General features: G+C 38.2%; 1 protein-coding gene across 4 annotated transcripts in view; it reads left to right on the top strand.

Annotated features, from left to right (window-relative positions):
• The window catches only part of LOC117426447 (NEDD8-conjugating enzyme UBE2F-like), a 48,514-nt gene that overhangs the window by 23,458 nt on the left and 7,848 nt on the right, over window positions 1–17,208 (top strand). For 3 of the 4 annotated variants that reach the window (XM_059034052.1, XM_059034051.1, XM_059034050.1), the window contains 5 exons: window positions 2,789–2,856; window positions 7,576–7,646; window positions 8,452–8,509; window positions 12,660–12,692; window positions 13,755–13,817. In XM_059034052.1, the coding sequence (XP_058890035.1) occupies window positions 2,789–2,856; window positions 7,576–7,646; window positions 8,452–8,509; window positions 12,660–12,692; window positions 13,755–13,817 (293 nt within the window). Of the gene's footprint in view, window positions 1–2,788; window positions 2,857–7,575; window positions 7,647–8,451; window positions 8,510–12,659; window positions 12,693–13,508; window positions 13,656–13,754; window positions 13,818–17,208 lie in introns of those variants that run through there. The other variant, XR_009330600.1, reaches the window with a different exon arrangement.

Raw genomic sequence — 17,208 nt, 5'->3', positions numbered from 1 at the left:
CAGCAGTGTCCCCCACTGGGGATTGAACCCACGACCCTCCGGTCAAGAGTCCAGAGCCCTAACCACTACTCCACACTGCTGCCCTTGTCTCTGCATCTTGTAAAGTGCTTTGTGATGGTGGTCCACTATGAAAGGTGCTATATAAAATTGATTGATTGATTGATTGACATAGCAAACTCTGCCAATATCCAGCCTCTACTAATGAACAGCGTGAGCCTTTCTCCAACATAAAATCGACCACACTGAACATCAGCAGCCTGCAGTCTCCATTGCACGTGGCATCACCAGCATTCATCTTAAACCTTTAATCACAATTAGCGTCACATTTCCAGTGTACTGCTCTGATGGGAATCAATGCGCCATCACCAATTACAATTGAAACTCAACATGTTTAATCTAATAACGCTAGGAAGGTTTATCTCAAGTACTGTGAAACAGCTCAGAAGTCTTTTTTTTTTTTTAAGATCGTTTTCCCCCTCTCAGTTTAAGTGGGGCAATGTTGGTTCAGAACTGCTATCAACCACATGGTCTTATTGCATGACGTATCAGGATCCGATTGGTTCAGAACTGCTATCAAACCACATGGTCTTATTGCACGACGTATCAGGATCCGATTGGTTCAGAACTGTTATCAAACCACCAATTTCAGTGGGTTGCAGGTTCCAATCCCGTCGGATAATTTGTAGTGCTGGTGGATGTGTTTTAGAAGAAGTCACTTTGTTTAAACATTGTCCCAAAGGAACCTAATTGTATGCTGCTTCATGTACCCTCTCTGTGTCTTTTAATCTGTTTTCATTTGCTCTTGTTTGGGTTTTTTTTCCTTGTCTCTGCATCCCTGTTCGTTGTCCTTTTCAATCTGTCGCTCCCTTCCTCTAGATAAGCCAGTTCCTTTCATATGATTTACATTTAAAGTGCTGACACTGGTGCTATATCTAAGTAACATTTGCTGCAGTTAAAAAAAAAAAAAAAAAAAAAAAAAAAAAGCTTCATTTATCAATCCTGCCATCCAGCTGTAATGGAAAACTAATTGCTGCTTTTTATCTGGAGCCATGTTTGATGTTACATTAATCTTTGGACAGATTTAATAACAGCTGTTCATGTGTCTGAATGTGTCTTCATTAAACAGGCGATGAAATGTTATTATTGAGCAATAAAAGGTTTGTGCCTACAATGCAGGCGTGAAATACAGTGTTATGGTTAGGGACAGAGCTAATTCTGGACTATGCCAGATGTTTGTTATGGACTGTCTGGGGAACTTTGTGGAAAAAAAAAACAAACTGATGGTTTGTATCCTGTACTTCGACTGGCCCAATTAAAGAAGCCCACATTGCTTCGTTCCAGGCACGTTGTTCGAGTGGAATTGGCTGCGCCTGCCCAGTGTTGAAGGTGTCTGTTTGTCCTGCTGGATCATGTCCATTGCTTATCACAGTATGCTGCATATGTCTGCGAGCTTGATCCATCAGTGCTGGGTTGTCATTCCAGGTAGACTTGGATTACTTTGGTCGGTGCAGCCATTGTGTCGAGGGAAGAGCCAGTCGCATGATCGCTCACTACTATTCCCCTTGTGAAGAGGATCTTCTAATTGTACTTACAGTCTCTAATTTGTTTATATCTTTGTAAGACATGGGAATTGTCCTTCCTCCCAAACCGGAAAATCTTCTAAACTAAACCAACCTGTAAAGCGAATACCATCCTCCACTTTCAAAACTGGTCAGTCTTCATCAACAACAACATTACATCTCCTGATTGCATTTAGTAAAGTTCACCATTGTTGTTCTGCTCTTGTGTTACTGATAATGTTTTCTTCATTGGGGTTCTGTCTTTTGAAAGCATTTTTATTATTCAGAAAGCCTCTTCGAGGCTCAAGTCAAGAACTGCTGTGATAAAGACTTGAGGTCAATTGAGTCTGAAGTATGAAACCTTACGCGCCCTCTCAAATGTCAGACATGTTTTGGTTTGCACTGAAAATATTTTTTTAATGTATTTATTTATTTATTTATTTATTTATTTATGTGTGTATGTCTTTGTTGTTGAAGTATTAGAAAAAGTGATAAGTTAGGAGTTTTTTGTTTCTGAAGTGGGTTGAGGGAGTGGAAGACGTTTTCTCGGTGGCTTCGTGCCCATCGCTATGAGAAATGAACATCAATCCATGGAGCTGGTGGGCTGCTTCTGAAAGTGATGTGGAACACTAATTTGATTTCCTAAAGCGGAGATAAGAGAATTAATGTGACCACACTGTTTATTATACTGGAGGCATGACATGAAAAGTCGCTTAGCTATTACATAACTAGGAGTGCAAACTGCACTGGTGTTGCTTTGCAGGGGAAATTCACTGAAACTCAGCAACAGGAGTTTGCTAAGCGTTATTAAGGATATTATTGATGTACTCTTAAAAATTGTTGAATTGTTTAATTATTACAACTGAATCTTTAGAAGGGAGCCAGGAAGGAACAACAACTAGCAGCAACTGAACTGCATTATCCTGCAAAGTTTTTTCTTACTGTTTTCCCCTCTGCAGTATAGTATATAGGTTCTACTCCTTATAGCCTGGGCACCTCTGCATAAAGACTTTTTTGCACACCATGCCAGTAAAAAAAGAAGTAATGCATTGCCAGTAGAACTGTGTGCCTTGATATTCAGACGAAGACCTTCCCATTCACCAGAGCTCCATACGCTTTCTAGTAAATTACCTTGAGTTTGAGTTTTTACATTGTAAATGTATCTGTATAATAGTGCCATTAAAGGGTGAAAAACATTTACCTGACCTATTGTGTCTGTTTTCTTACAGATGAGGGCTATTATCAGAGTGGAAAGTTCCAGTTCGAAGTAGAAGTCCCTGAAGCTTATAATATGGCGGTAAGAAATATTTACTTCAGTAATAAACATTTACATAGAAATACAAATAAAATTATAGTTTATTATGAGAGGTGGTATTCATTTTTATGTAATGCATTGTAAATGTGCTTTGCTGTTTCTCCAGAAGGTTTTTTTTTTTTTTTTTCCTTTAATTGCCAGTTTAAAGTTAAAACCTCGATTTGAGAAGGGCATTAACAGTTTGTGGTCCCAATACAAACCCGTAGAGAACTGTGTTTTTTTTGTCCCTTTAAGATCCATTGGAAGCCCCTTGCCTCCTCATGAACATTAGAAACAGAAACAAAAACCGTAAATATGTGCAATTATATTTAAGGCCTTCCGTCTAAGCAATCCCCTTCTTAGTTTCTGCTTTCAGTACTATGGATCAGGGTTGGCTGATTTTAAATCAAGTCGAATTTATGATTTAAATAAATAAATAAAATCATTGATTTAAAATCATTTTTCATTTACTACCCATTTATATAGTTTCTCAAGGAAAAGACATGAAAAGTATGTTTTAAAAACATTTTATTAACACAAACATCTTAAACTCTTTCTGTCTATAAACTAAAACTCTTAGGGCTGTATTCTGATCACAGCGCAAATGCGAGTGCAAGTGCAAACCGCGCTTGCACGCGATTCTGTGGAGCTAAAATGGAGCGAAGACGTAAAAACAAAAGAACTGCACTGAAATGGTATTCTGAAGACATGTCTTTCCCCGTTATAGAACGCCTGCCAAACATTAACATATTCACCGCAGCGATTCTGATGACAGTGCAGTGAGGTCCCAAACAGACAATTGAGCTCTGTGTTAAGACGTGCTGAAACCAGGTTTATTTAGAGGTGCAATCAGAAACTTTAACAATTGAACACACTGTAAAAAGCAAAGTAGTCCTAAGTAACAACTGCGTGTGTTTTGGACTGACACAGAAAGAGGAAATCAAAGAAAGAAAAGTAAAGGAAAAGAATGACTCAGATGAGTGAGCGGTAGTTTTCTCTGGCGTACTCGCTCAATTCTTGTAGTTCACATTTAGAGGATGCCACAATGATAAATAATTTGCTTTATTTTGTATTCATTTAAGATTGAGTAATTTAGTTTGGTATGTAACTATTCACACACCACCATTTCCAACATCCTTAAATTTACATTTTGGAAGTACTGTAGAGCTACAACTACGGTACTACAAAAAAAAAAAAAAAAAAAACCCATAATTTAAAAAAAATAAATAATTAAAAATTGGATTTAAATTTAAAAAAAAAATCAGATTTAAATCAAATCTGATTTTTTAAAATAAAAATAAAAATAAATCGCCAACCCTGCTATGGATAGTCTGTATGACAGTAATCGAGCTTATACACGTGTGCCTACAGGACATATTGACAGCAAGAACACTCGGGGGAGTAAATGATTACATCTGTTAAGATAAGCATCCTTTAAACAGTTCAAGAGCAATTCATTCAATATTACAAACCTGTCACCTGTCAGGACCTTGTTGTAAAGCCTGAATACTTTTTTTTAGTAGCTTTCTGCCGTTTTCATAATTTTGTTTAACATCAAAGCTTTTGCAATAGGATATCCGAAGGAATCACTGTGAATTGATACTTCCAGCTTTCACTCTCAGCAGACCAAATCATTTCAGCTGTGGTCTATTGACCCTGTGCTCGCATATGCTGCAACAGAAGCACTGAGCAGATACTGTATACAGATTTCAAATAAATAGAATAGCACTACACCACATCTGTGCTATAGCATCTACTGTAGCTAACCCAATCTGGTCTTCATTGACCGTCCTGCAAGTAATAAAACCCAGCAGTGAAATCTGGCCTGGCTTTGTCTACAATTACTATGCCTCCCTCTGATCTCGTAAAAAGCAATTGGATTTGAGGGCTTAGCTGTGGGTTATTAAATCATGCTGCAATACAGATGTCCAGCAAGCATTCACCTACCACAGGGATAAATTACTGAAGATTCACCCTGGCTCACAACCAAATACTGCAACAGTGTAAACCGGATCGCTTATTTGTTTTAATACGACAAATGCAGCTTTTAAAGGGTTTAAATAAAGATCGATTTGGGTCATAAGTAAGAAGTTACAAAAGTAAAAAGTCATAAAAGTAAGAATTGTTTGAATCATCCTGTTTTATTGTTCCTCTCTTTCACTTTTTATATTTCTTTTGGACATCAGATAGCTTACCAGTTACATACACAAAATGCAAAGTACAGGCATATCTACAATAACGGTATTGCTGTGTCTCAAGATGTCTGAAAAGGCTACTGGGAGATTGAGTTCTCAGTAAGAAAGAAGGACAAGCGTAGCGGGCGGAGATTTCTAAAACCAGGGGGTAACTACTGTCTAAAATCAGGGGGTAACTACTGTCTCTACACAGAAAGACGTGTGTAGAGGTTGAGTGCAAATACATGTAGAGGGGTAGAAAAGCAGTGCCACCTTTTAAAAAGCAGCTCAATGATTAGACCTGAATAGCATCTGAAAATTAGGATAAAGTCCTGAAATGCTGTTCATTTTATGCAAAGTGGGCATGGAAGTGCTGTGTCTGAACAGCATTAGCAAATTCCAAGTTTAATCGATGATTTCTGCTTTCATTTACATTTCAATGACCACCGAATGGCATACAGTATTCATGCAGAAGCTGTGCAGCCTCATTTAATTTAAAGCTTCAGGGCTAAGCTTCGGAGCACCCATAGGTAACCTGAAAGTTCTGCTTTTTAAACAATGAACAAAGTTTTCATTTGAAAATGGTCCTCCATAATGACTTTTCAAGCGTATGTGTCGGCACATGCAGCTTGAACAGAGATTTGCTAAGGTCTTGTCAGCCTTTGTGATGAAGCCAGGCAGACTGGGACTGAGAATGGATTTGCTGGTTTCATTGCAGCCAGGATACCCAAGCATTACTGCTTTTCAATTACAAAGATGGTGACCCAGCCGAAGGGGATGTCAGATTGTCTTGTAAAGTCTTAAGTCTCCCTGTCACTGATACTCTTGTGTCAGTTGGTATGTAGGTCAGCAATGCGACAGACAGTAAAAATGTCAAAGACTTCTCAATATTAACCCTTTTTGTGTGAATGCAATCGTTCTCAACTCTGTAGTACATGCAGTAGAATTGCTCATTGCTTCATTCTACGCATCATTCTTTTCAGGGGGATGTAGTGTATGGGGCGGTTATTATTAGTCAATAAAGAATTTGCAAATCCTTTAAGAAGAAAATGTTGTGTTTTTAAATTAAGAAGTCCATTAACTGAACTGGATTAATGTTGCTTATCTGTGCCATACTGTGTGAAAACATACCTCCTGTGCAAACAGCTTAACATAGAAACACACTGCCAGTTTTCTTGCGTGAGGCCTCGCTTCGATATCCTTCAAAAGGGAAAACTGACAGTGCCTCCAAATTTGTCCTGCGAAAGGAATCCCTCTGATCTGCCTTGATAGGAAAATGTTTTTTATTTAGCAAAGTTTTTCCTTGTTTGATTGTTTGATTCTTGATGTTACAGTGAGCCCAAGGGAGTACAGATGTGACATACTAGTTATCTGTCTATGAATGAGTCTGTTCAACACAGGAATCTCTTAAAATAAAATGAATCCCGAGCACAAAACGAGTACCTAAGGGGTACTTTTGTCCATCTTTTCATCATCAAATGTACTGAAAGTAGAGGAAAAAGCATTAAAAAAAGACACTGAGAAAAAGGCATCAGAAACTGAGCTGATGAAGAGTTTAGTGAAATCAGTTTTCATTGGACAACGATGGTTTAACTATAATTGGGGTCTACTCCTGCCAGAATAGACTGTTGGGTCTGTATCCCAGCTTTAGAAGTTTATGCAGATCGGAGAAACTACTGAATGAATTGAATGAAGTTTGTCACTGTGTATACCTTTTGGTCTGCATAACATAATGGTAGAGACCATTTGCATTTGTCATGTTCCTGCAAGACTGATTCCAGAACACTATCCATTTAAAAAAAAAAAAAAAAAAAAAAAAATTAGACTTGCATATATTGAAAAGGAACAAATTAGTCTCCCCTAACCCCTTCAATTAAAATCAAAATGCTACTTTGCTTTCTATTCACAACAGTTGACGGTAAGTAAAGGTAGGGATGAGTAACTGGTAATTAGTCACTGAACAACAGATTCCGTTTGACCCTGGAAGGATGATTATAGCAGCAATGATGTACAGTACCAATTAACTCACAGAAAAGAGATGGAGGTCTGTTTTCTGCTATCAAAAGAGAGAGTGGTTTTAGCAGCTTTTTCAAAAGCATGACTTCCTCTCGTGAATTTTATTATTTATTTTTTAAAATCAGAATGGCCTTGAGCTCAAAGCAAAGGCAGCTGTTAAAAATAATGTTTTGCTCACTAGTTGTATATAATTTGCTCAACTGCTTTGCTTTGGCTCACCCTGCAGTCTTTCTGCTTGCTAGATCTGCTCGCTGATCATGCTATAGCTGAAGTTAGGGTTTTTTTCTGGAAAAGTTATTATTTTTTTATTATTATTTCATCGAAAGAGGCGACGATAATAATAATAAAACAACAAAGCTGGCGTATGGTTTAAGAAATAAGTCGCAGTCTTTCTTTTTGTCTGTCAAATTAAATTTACTGGGTTAAAAAATAGGTGAAAATTAAAAAAAGGTACAGCAGATGTATTGCTATTTCTGACTCGCATCCTTTTTCAAGGGTTTACCTTCAACGCTGCTTATTTGATTTCTTTCAGCCTCCTAAGGTGAAGTGTTTGACTAGAATATGGCACCCAAACATCACAGAGACAGGCGAAATCTGTTTAAGGTAAATCATCATCCTCAATTTTATCTGCAATGCGTGCCGACTGAGGCCTTGCTTATTAACCATCCCAATCCTTTATCTGTGAATTTAATTAAACGGAAGCTGTAATGAGTTATGCAGACAGAACCCATTGAGTTTGTCAAAACTAGCCCAGCTGTGCTTTTAGAAAATGGATGTGACAGTTGTAATAACGTCTTTCTCGCTGTGAAACAAGTTATGAAAGCTGGCCGTGGGTAAGGGGGCTGGTAAAATGAGTTCAGCGTTGAAAGACGTATTGCTGTTTCAGGGCTGTGTGATGTTAAGCAGAGGAAGGGAAGGGAGAGGGAGAGAGAGAGATAGAAGACAACGTCTACTGCCAGAAATTCACCCAGTAGCTGTTTTCCTCTCTTTATAATTTCTAATATTTATCAAACGCTTCCAGAGGTAAGTTAATAAGGGCAGCAGTCAGTGAAGCGGCTTTAGAGTTCACCCCCAGGATACTGCAGAAAGATTAAAATGAGGAAACTCAGGATTATTTATTTATTTGTATATTTATATGTGGTTATATAGGAAAGCCATTGTACAGTTTCAGATTCAGCACAGAACTGGGCACCCACGTTTCTAACTGTAGAAAGCGGTTTGCGTTTCCTTCTTTTCTGATTTTGTTCTTCAACATAACTATTTGCATAGCCATTAACCAAGTGATGCAGCTACTGTTCTATACAGTGCCTGAAGGAACTGGGAAAACAAAGGATAGTCATCATGACCAGCATGAGTGTATTTTCAGATTACCAGACTCTAATATGTGGGTTTTTTTTTTCCCTTACAGTTTACTCAGAGAACATTCAATTGACTGTACAGGCTGGGCTCCAACAAGAACACTAAAGGTACTTCTGAGTGTGAGCAAATTGTGAATCACTGGATTCCAATGCAGAAGGCACTAGCCTCTAATTTAAATGCAGCAGTCTTCCAGTTTTCTGTTTTGGTTATATGCTACCGTATCAAGTTTCCTTGGGTTCAGTTATTTATATGACCTTCCCTGTGATCTTTCCATTTGGTTTCAGTTGTCTTGGTTGTTTGTTCTTTTTTTTAATGGTGGGTGACATTTATCCTATCCTGCTGTGGAAGCATTTTATTATAATGGCTTGCTCAGAGTCCTGCTGAGAATGTATTTTCTATATAAACATGTCAATGGACCAAGAGGAATAGAGCTATAGTACTGGGGCCAAGGGAGAACTCACTTTTCATTGTCGTGCAGATGGAAAGCAAAGATTCATTAATGGGGACGGTATGAATCGGGTGGGTGATTTATCATATTGTTTCAGCCCTGATGCCCACTTATTTCCTGTACAGCGAACCCAAAAACACCATTTCCCATTGATACTGCTAAAACCAAGTTTATTCCTGGAAACTTCATTTGTGAGGCCTCATAGTCCTTTTAGCCTTTTAATAGCAGTTGGAGATTGCAGCCCACAGCTACAGTGGCAGTGGTGTGTGTGTTACTTAGATCAGTCATTTACACTCCATCCAGACATACTGCAGGTCAAGGTGTCCTACATAATGGGTTTGGTGTCCTTTTTATATACAGTAGATGCCGCTTATTAACAACCTCTCGGTTCCCAGCAAAAAAGTTGTCATTAACCGAAAGTTGCCAATAAGCGAAAAGCCCCTGTTTTCAAGTGTATTTATATGGAACAATGATGTATACTGTAGTTGTACAAATATGGCACTGAAATGCATGTTTTTTAAATGTTAGTGTTAAAAAAATGAACATCAGAAACACAAAATACCCAAATATAGAACTGTTTACTTCACGCGTGTGTAAAACAAAGAGAAAAAGGGAGTAGGCTTAAGCAGTACCACACAACGATGTACTACAATTGTCCTTACAATGAGTGAAGCAAACATACAAAATATGTGTTGTACTTACAATCAATTCTAAAGAGCACACTTTTAAAATAAGAAATTGTCCAACGTTGTCTGCTTTTTACAATGTACCACCTTCAGCTTTGTAGTCAGTTTCAAAGCCATTTCAGACATGTTTCAGTCCGCCAGAAATATGCAGTTGTGAAGTCAGTGTGTTATAAAAGCTGCATGAAGTATGTGCATAAATCATGCAAGTGCGCTTTGCAGTACTGACAACTAGTAATACAGTTGTCAGTAAGCGGCATGCAGTTGCTAATATCAGAATTCCATTAACATTAAAGTCTTTGGGATGGGATTGGTTCCTAGGAAAATGTTAATAAGTGAAAGTTGTCTTTATCAGGGTTGCTAATAACCGGCATCTACTGTATACTGTAAAAAAACAAAACAAGGCTGCTTGTTGTTGAAAGAAGCCTAAATGCTTTTTCTCTACGGGTTCACATGGCGCGGATGATAATAATAATAATATATGAAGAAACAGTACGAAGGCCAGCTTGGAGCACATCATATTTCTTCTTGTAACACTTTATTTATTTATTTTTATTTTTTTGCAGTATTTATTGCTGATGCAATAATATTCTTAGACTGGAGGTGATGTTTAAACGGTAGCGGCCGGTGACTTTTTTTGACTGGTGAGGCACAAATCACGAAAAAAAAAGCCAGGCTACAGATTAATTAAATGTATTACGTATTTTTACAGCCGAGTATCAATCAACACATTAAAATCAAACCTGTTTGCTTCAGAAGTTTGGAAATCAGGGTGCAATAACACAAAGTTACCGCTGATGGCTTTAATGGCTTTAGCCGCACTGCGATAGGGGATGTGTACGGTTGTGCGAGCCATGTAAATCCAGTTTCAAGTTACATAATCTATTGAAGACTTCTTGTTTAAGTTTAGTCTCTAAACCACACTTTTAAATGGTTTTCCTTTTTAACTATTTAAACTCACCTTCTGGAAATAATAATAATAATAATAATAATAACAATAATAATAACAATAATAATAATAATAATAATAATAATAATAATAATAATAATAATAATATGAAGTATAAACAGTAGCCATAATAGGTGCATTGATTTAAAAAAGCAACACCAACATAAACACAGCTTACAAATTTGCTTTAAATAAAGGGCCAAAATCGAGCCTAAAATAATATATTATTCAATTTATACTAATTAATTACATGACACCAGCATGGAACACCTAATATAAATACACAAACTGAATATCACAGAATAATGAATTCGAAGTGAGACAGTTTTTGTGATGCTGTGGCAAGACATTGGCGTATATGTCCATTCAAAAATAAATAAATAAATGTATGCCAACCTTATTTGTAGTGAAGGTCGATCCGTTTTTCTTTTTTTGAAGCAAAGCGTGCGATTACATCATCGTACCAGGTCAGTTGCTTCTCCAGGAAATACAGCAGTTCTTTTTCAATTGATATCGTGGCCAGTGCAGTTAGACGACCTTAATTCATAGTGCACCTCAGGTAGGTCTTGATGCGCTTCAGGCAGGAGAAGCTTTGTTCCACACTGACTGTTGTTGCTGGTATCGTGGCAACTAAACAGAAAAAGTAAACCGGAGAGAAAGCTGGGCAAGGATGTTATCGAGGATTTCAACGTACAGTGGCATAAACTTTCGAGGATCCTTTCCTTGTTGGCCTTTGTGCAGGGCAGTCAGTGAGGGCAGTGGCTGCAGAATTAAACACTTCTTTGAACTGCTCTTAACGCAGTTCACCAATCCTCGCAATTGTTGACTGAGTTTGCGAATTGCAGCAGTTTGCATCGCCTTTTTCTGAAGGACATTGTACAGAATGTCGGTGATGCTGAAGATGTTACGGTAGGTGAAGGCCAAGAACAGAAACTGCAAGTCGTTAAGCTTCGCAAGGTATCCAAAGAATCCTCTGCCTCACGGTGGCCATGGAATGCAAGACAGAACAGCTGATATATCGATCAGCCTCTTCAAAATCTCCCTATTCTTCCCCACGTTTTCGTTGTGCTCAATGACAGCAAGGTGCCTTTGCTCACTGAGCAACACATCTATGGCAGTGCTTTCCTGCTGTAAGCGTTTCAGGGAAACCTCATTTTCCTTATGCGCTCCTGTGACAAGCTGTGGAAAGTCGCACTTCCAGTTGCAGTAACCATCACTTGCCCAAACTGATAGGTCTGCTGGACCACTAAAATATGTGCAACAATGAGCTTCTAGCTTGTAGCTGGTTTAAGGGTAATACGTGCATAGATGCAAGTAAACTCATACGTATTTTTTTTTTATATAGCTCTGCATTTGAAATTAGAATTTGAATTAAACTGTTTTTCTGTCCATTTTCTTGCATTTATTTATTTATTTATTTATTTATTTATTTTTATAGAAACCCATACTGGCTGATCTGAGACTGCAGGCTCTTTTGTGCCCACTCAAAACCAGCCTGCATTTACTCCTGTTTGTTCTGTTCTCTGAGCAGATCAGCCCTTCACCTGTGCTTTGAGTGACCTTCCCTCCTGCCCTGCAGGATATTGACCAAAGATTTGGTCTTTGCTCCCATAAGCTTCTTCAGCGTTCACATCATTTTTAGTAGGACTAAGATATTCAGCTGAACTGAAAGGATTAACCTTTTTAGAATTGATTTTTTAATTCCTAAGGCTTTTAAATGGGTCCTGTTGGTAATGTGAGAAATGCTTTTGACAGCAGCTTTTTTAAAACATTTTTTTAGATAATTTACTCTTAAATATTGTTACTAAAAAAAAGCACCCTGTCGTGCATCACTCAAACTGCCAAGGGAGTTATGCTATTGTAAAAATATAATACAGACAACTACAGTATGTGGTACCCCCTAATTGTTTAGGATTGCCCCCATTTAGAATTGCAGTAAATAACTTCAAGAATCTATCCCAAGGAGTATTTTAGTGCTGTTCACAAAATTATTTTTCACTTGTGTTTGTTTTCCACACATTTAAGTAGTGTCTTCCAAACCCTCTGATTATTTCTCCTAATTCAACCTAGGATACAGCTTTCTGTTAATGCCAAGAGAGTTTGACGTTTACATTGTTTATTGTATTATTCTCTGTCATTATTTATTCAATTCATATTTCTTTTTTTTTATTTTACAGGACGTTGTGTGGGGACTGAATTCATTATTTACTGTAAGTAAGAGAATAAAAGCTATTGCAATAGTACTTAAAACTATGCGATTTAGAGCAAGTAACTGTGAGAATCACTGTATACAGTGTGGAAACAGCAAAGTGTTACGGAACTGTGCGTTCACCAGTACAGCATTAGGGGTGTAATGATTCATCACATTGTGAACCATACGCAAGCATTGTAAACAAACAAAGAAGTGTGACAAACCATGATGAATCACAGTAAATGCACACTATAAACAAGTGAACCATGCCAAACTTTTATAAGGGACTGAAAATTGATTTATCTTAAGATAAGCTAAATTCTTCAGGTTGGGGTTAGGTACACCACTGTTTCAAGTACTGTTCAGCTCAAACACGATCTGTATCATATGATTATCAGTCTTCATCCATACATTTTACCTCTTGACCTAAAATACTGTCCAGTTAAAAGGCATGTTATATATAAAAAAAGCAATATATTGTGTTGACTGGATTTCTCCCAGACACCCTGCAGCGCTGCACTCTGTAGGCAAGACAGCATCTTTATATCTGTACTGCCCTTGCTCTGGCCTCTTTACACTGAGTGAAGCAGAAGGATGCTGCACTCTAGGGTATGACAGAGAACCATTTTCAACTGCCCCCCATGGCAGGATGCTGCTGCAGAAATTCACATCTGACAGCAACCAGCCAGCCAGCCAGCTTGACATCCTGATTGAAATTGTTTTTTGCCGTCAACCGAGGAGAGTGGCACAAACCTTTTGTAGATTCAGCACACTGTGTCTGTCATTATTGATGTCTGTAAAGTAAATCTGTGTCCATCATACTGTATATACCCAGGTCAATGTTGGCTTCCAGCCATAGTGTGCAAAGTGATGTGCAGCTGCAGTGGCATTGCTGTGAATGATAAGTTTGTTTTTACATATTGTAAATTATGGGTTTGCCAGTTCGGGACACCTCCTGTCGCTGCAGTCAATTTTACAGCAGGTAAGGACCGCTGCATCGGAAATGATTGCTCAAAAAATCATCACAAAAAACCTGCCTGTCCTGTTGAAAGTTCTGACTTGTGGTTTGTATTTGTTGAAGGATCTGTTGAATTTTGATGACCCCCTGAATATTGAAGCAGCAGAGCACCACCTTCGTGACAAGGTGAGTTTCAGCTGCACGCGAAGAGCACAGAGGTCGTTTCTGTGAAGTCACAGAGAACATGCACAGGTGTCAGTGGTTCATGAGGCAAAATGACGGTACTCATTTCTGGACCAGATTGAGGCCATGTTTGAATCCTGAATGGCCGCCACTGTAGGTACAGGCTCTTGTTATCTCAGTGTGGGATAGCTCTATAAAATAAAAAATAATAACAACTGTTGTGATTTGCATTAACCTGCTTATTATCCTGTGAGCAACACTGTCACTGGTGCCTGTTACTGTATGTGGAGCCATTCTGTGTCTTGAACACCTTGAAATCCAGACATGCGGTGTGTGCTTTTACAATGCATAAAGAGTAATAGTATAGAACTGCCATATTAGAACTGCAACCCTCACCTCCCATAGGGTTATACCTGGAGGGTTTCCAGTGTTTTGTTACAAGAATGATGCAGAGGATTATGAGCCTTCTAAATAATTTAAAATAATACAGTTTTAAGTGCTGTTTTAGAAATGGAATGGAAAATCCTATTAAAATGAATCAATCAAGAAGGCCTAGGAAGACTTGGGTACAGGCCAATATCAAACACATTAGGATAAAAGCCTGTGTCCTAAATAGAACAGCCATCTTATTTATACCAGCAGTCCCAGTACAGCAGAAAGAACCTTTTAGAGACGATCATTTTGGGAAGAAAAAAATAATAATAAAAAGGTTTAGTAGCAGCGATCCCTTTAAATCGACAGTTAGTTTTGGTATTGACTTGTCCCTTTCATTTTCATAGCGTCAGGTAGTAACCGAGTATCATTGTGACAACCTAAAAACATACCTGAAGCTTTGGTCAACTGCTCCCAAAGGCAACTTCCTGGGGCTGCATACAGCGGTTATGTCCGTACGTAAGTGACCTTTTTGTGGTTGCTGCATTATCTTGGATTTTAAGTGCACCCCCTGGCTTCATATCCAATGTGTTGACAGATTAGCTAAAAGCAATGCTGCCTTACCTTAAGAAAAATGCAATCCAAGGGTTTAGAGAAGCTCAGCTGTTCAACAAAGAAACTGGAGAGCTTTCAGACCATAACAACAAAGACAATATCTCCAGGAAAACTAATAGCTGAAATGAAAGCGTGTTGCAGATAGGAAAATAAAGAAGTGTTATTTTTTTTTTGTTTAATTATTATGATTTTTATTTTTTTTACTTGTTTTTGATCTTCAGAAACATCAGGGCAAATTAAAATCTAGACTGATTATTTAAAGAAAGCCTAAGCAAACGGAAAGCTGCTCCTGCACATGTTACTGTATAGTTTTCAGTAGATGTAACTTTCAAAACTATGTGTTTCAGCAGAGGCTGATTGCAGTCGCTGTAGCTCTTTTAAAATGACTCCCCTGTGAGCAGGGTGCTTCTGTGGATTGCTTGTGTTTCCATTACTGACGAATGAATTGCTTGTACCCCAGACACTGTTTGTTTGTCATATTGGATGAAAATCTGTAGGTATTACAAACACTCTAGAGAGAGATATTTCGAGTGACCTTGGCCTTGACATTGACTTCCCTAATGTTAACCAAATCATGTTACCCTGATTTCTCCTAAATTGCTACATTGATTTTGATATACGTACAAAGGGTTTCCAGACTAGTAATATCAATATGTCCATCTCATTCAGTTAAATAAGAAAATAAAAACAGGGTCTCACTGTTGTTTATCTACACAACAGAGTAATAAACGATAAGGGAAATGGAAACCAGCTGGAGTAAAAACAGTTTACACAGGCTGTTCTGACTTGTAACCATGATGTCGATGAGTGAGATAGGAGACAGGCATTGTGCATTTTAATTTTGCATTTCCATATGATGGATTGATTGACCGTGAAAAAAGTGGAATACAGGAGCAACATGCTATTCTCCTTTGAGTCCTTTAGATAAATCCTTTAATTTGTTTTTGTGTCTCAGCTGAAGTACTGTAGGACATCTATGTGTTCATCTAGGTTACAATACAGCTCACTGAAAGACTTCGGAATGGGTAGAACTAACATGGCTAATTCCTATTGAATTTCATAAACCCATTCTTCTCATGAAAGACTTGCTTTTCAGCTGATTTGTTTCTGTTTTTTAATAAATGAGTCAACCCACCTGTCAGCGGCTGCTCATTAAAATGTGTGTGTGTGTGTGTGCCAGGATGGAAATGGACCCATTGCATAGCAGTTTGATTCATTCTGGTTTATCTATGAGTTTAACAAGACCCACCTGAGCTTGTTTTACCTCTACACACTGTGGCTAATCAAGCTCGCAGTAAAACATAGCAGTAGAAGTGATATTTCCATCTCTGGGTGTGTTTGCGAGTGTATCAGCATTAGAAAAAGAAGAGGTTTTGTTTAAATTCTAAGTATTTGTTTAAATGTATGTGGCAAAAACAAATTCACACTCAGCTAAAATCTAGAGAAGCAGCTGGACTGAGGTACTAGTTGTGCATCTTTCATGGTAATCTGTCCAGTTGACGTGCCATTTCAATTAGGATCAGGCTGTTTAAATTGAGGCAGGCTGTCTTTATAACAGTAGGTAATGCTGTGTCACAAGGAATCTGCCCAGGTCTGCCACCTTGCCAAGGCTGTCACTTTATAACAGTAGGTAATGTTGTAATGCTTTGTCACAAAGAATCTGCCCAGGTCTGCCACCTTGCCAAGGCTGTCACTTTATAACAGTAGGTAATGTTGTAATGCTTTGTCACAAAGAATCTGCCCAGGTCTGCCACCTTGCCAAGGCTGTCACTTTATAACGGTAGGTAATGTTGTAATGCTTTGTCACAAGGAATCTGCCCAGGTCTGCCACCTTGCCAAGGCTGTCACTTTCAGCACTGAGCTGTTACTATTAAAGAGTTTCAGAGTTTGAAGAGGAGTCATGAAAGCATGGGTTCTGGAGTCAAAAGAGACCCATCGATTTGATTAAGAACATAAGAAAGTTTACAAATGAGAGGAGGCCATTCAGCCCATCTTGCTCGTTTTGTTTGTTAGTAGTTTATTGATCCCAGAATCTCATCAAGCAGCTTCTTGAAGGATTCCAGGGGGTCAGCTTCAACAACATTACTGGGGAGTTGGTTCCAGACCCTCACAATTCTGTGTAAAAAAGTGCCTCCTATTTTCTGTTTGGTTTATTTTCTGTTTTTCTGGTCCTTGTTTCTTTTTTCAGGTCAAAAAAGTCCCCTGGGGCAACATTGTCTATACCATTTAGGATTTTGAATGCTTGAATCACATCACCGCGTAGTCTTCTTTGTTCAAGACTGAATAGATTCAATTATTTTAGCCTGTCTGCATACAACATGCCTTTTAAACCTGGGATAATTCTGGTTGCACTTCTTTGCACTCTTTCTAGAGCAGCAATATCCTTTTTGTAATAGGTGACCAGAAC

The sequence above is a fragment of the Acipenser ruthenus genome, chromosome 11 (assembly GCF_902713425.1).
Source record: "Acipenser ruthenus chromosome 11, fAciRut3.2 maternal haplotype, whole genome shotgun sequence".
In the NCBI taxonomy this organism is placed as follows: Eukaryota; Metazoa; Chordata; class Actinopteri; order Acipenseriformes; family Acipenseridae; genus Acipenser; species Acipenser ruthenus.
Note: the sequence above shows the minus strand (reverse complement) of the source record. Positions and strands in the feature narration are given on the sequence as shown.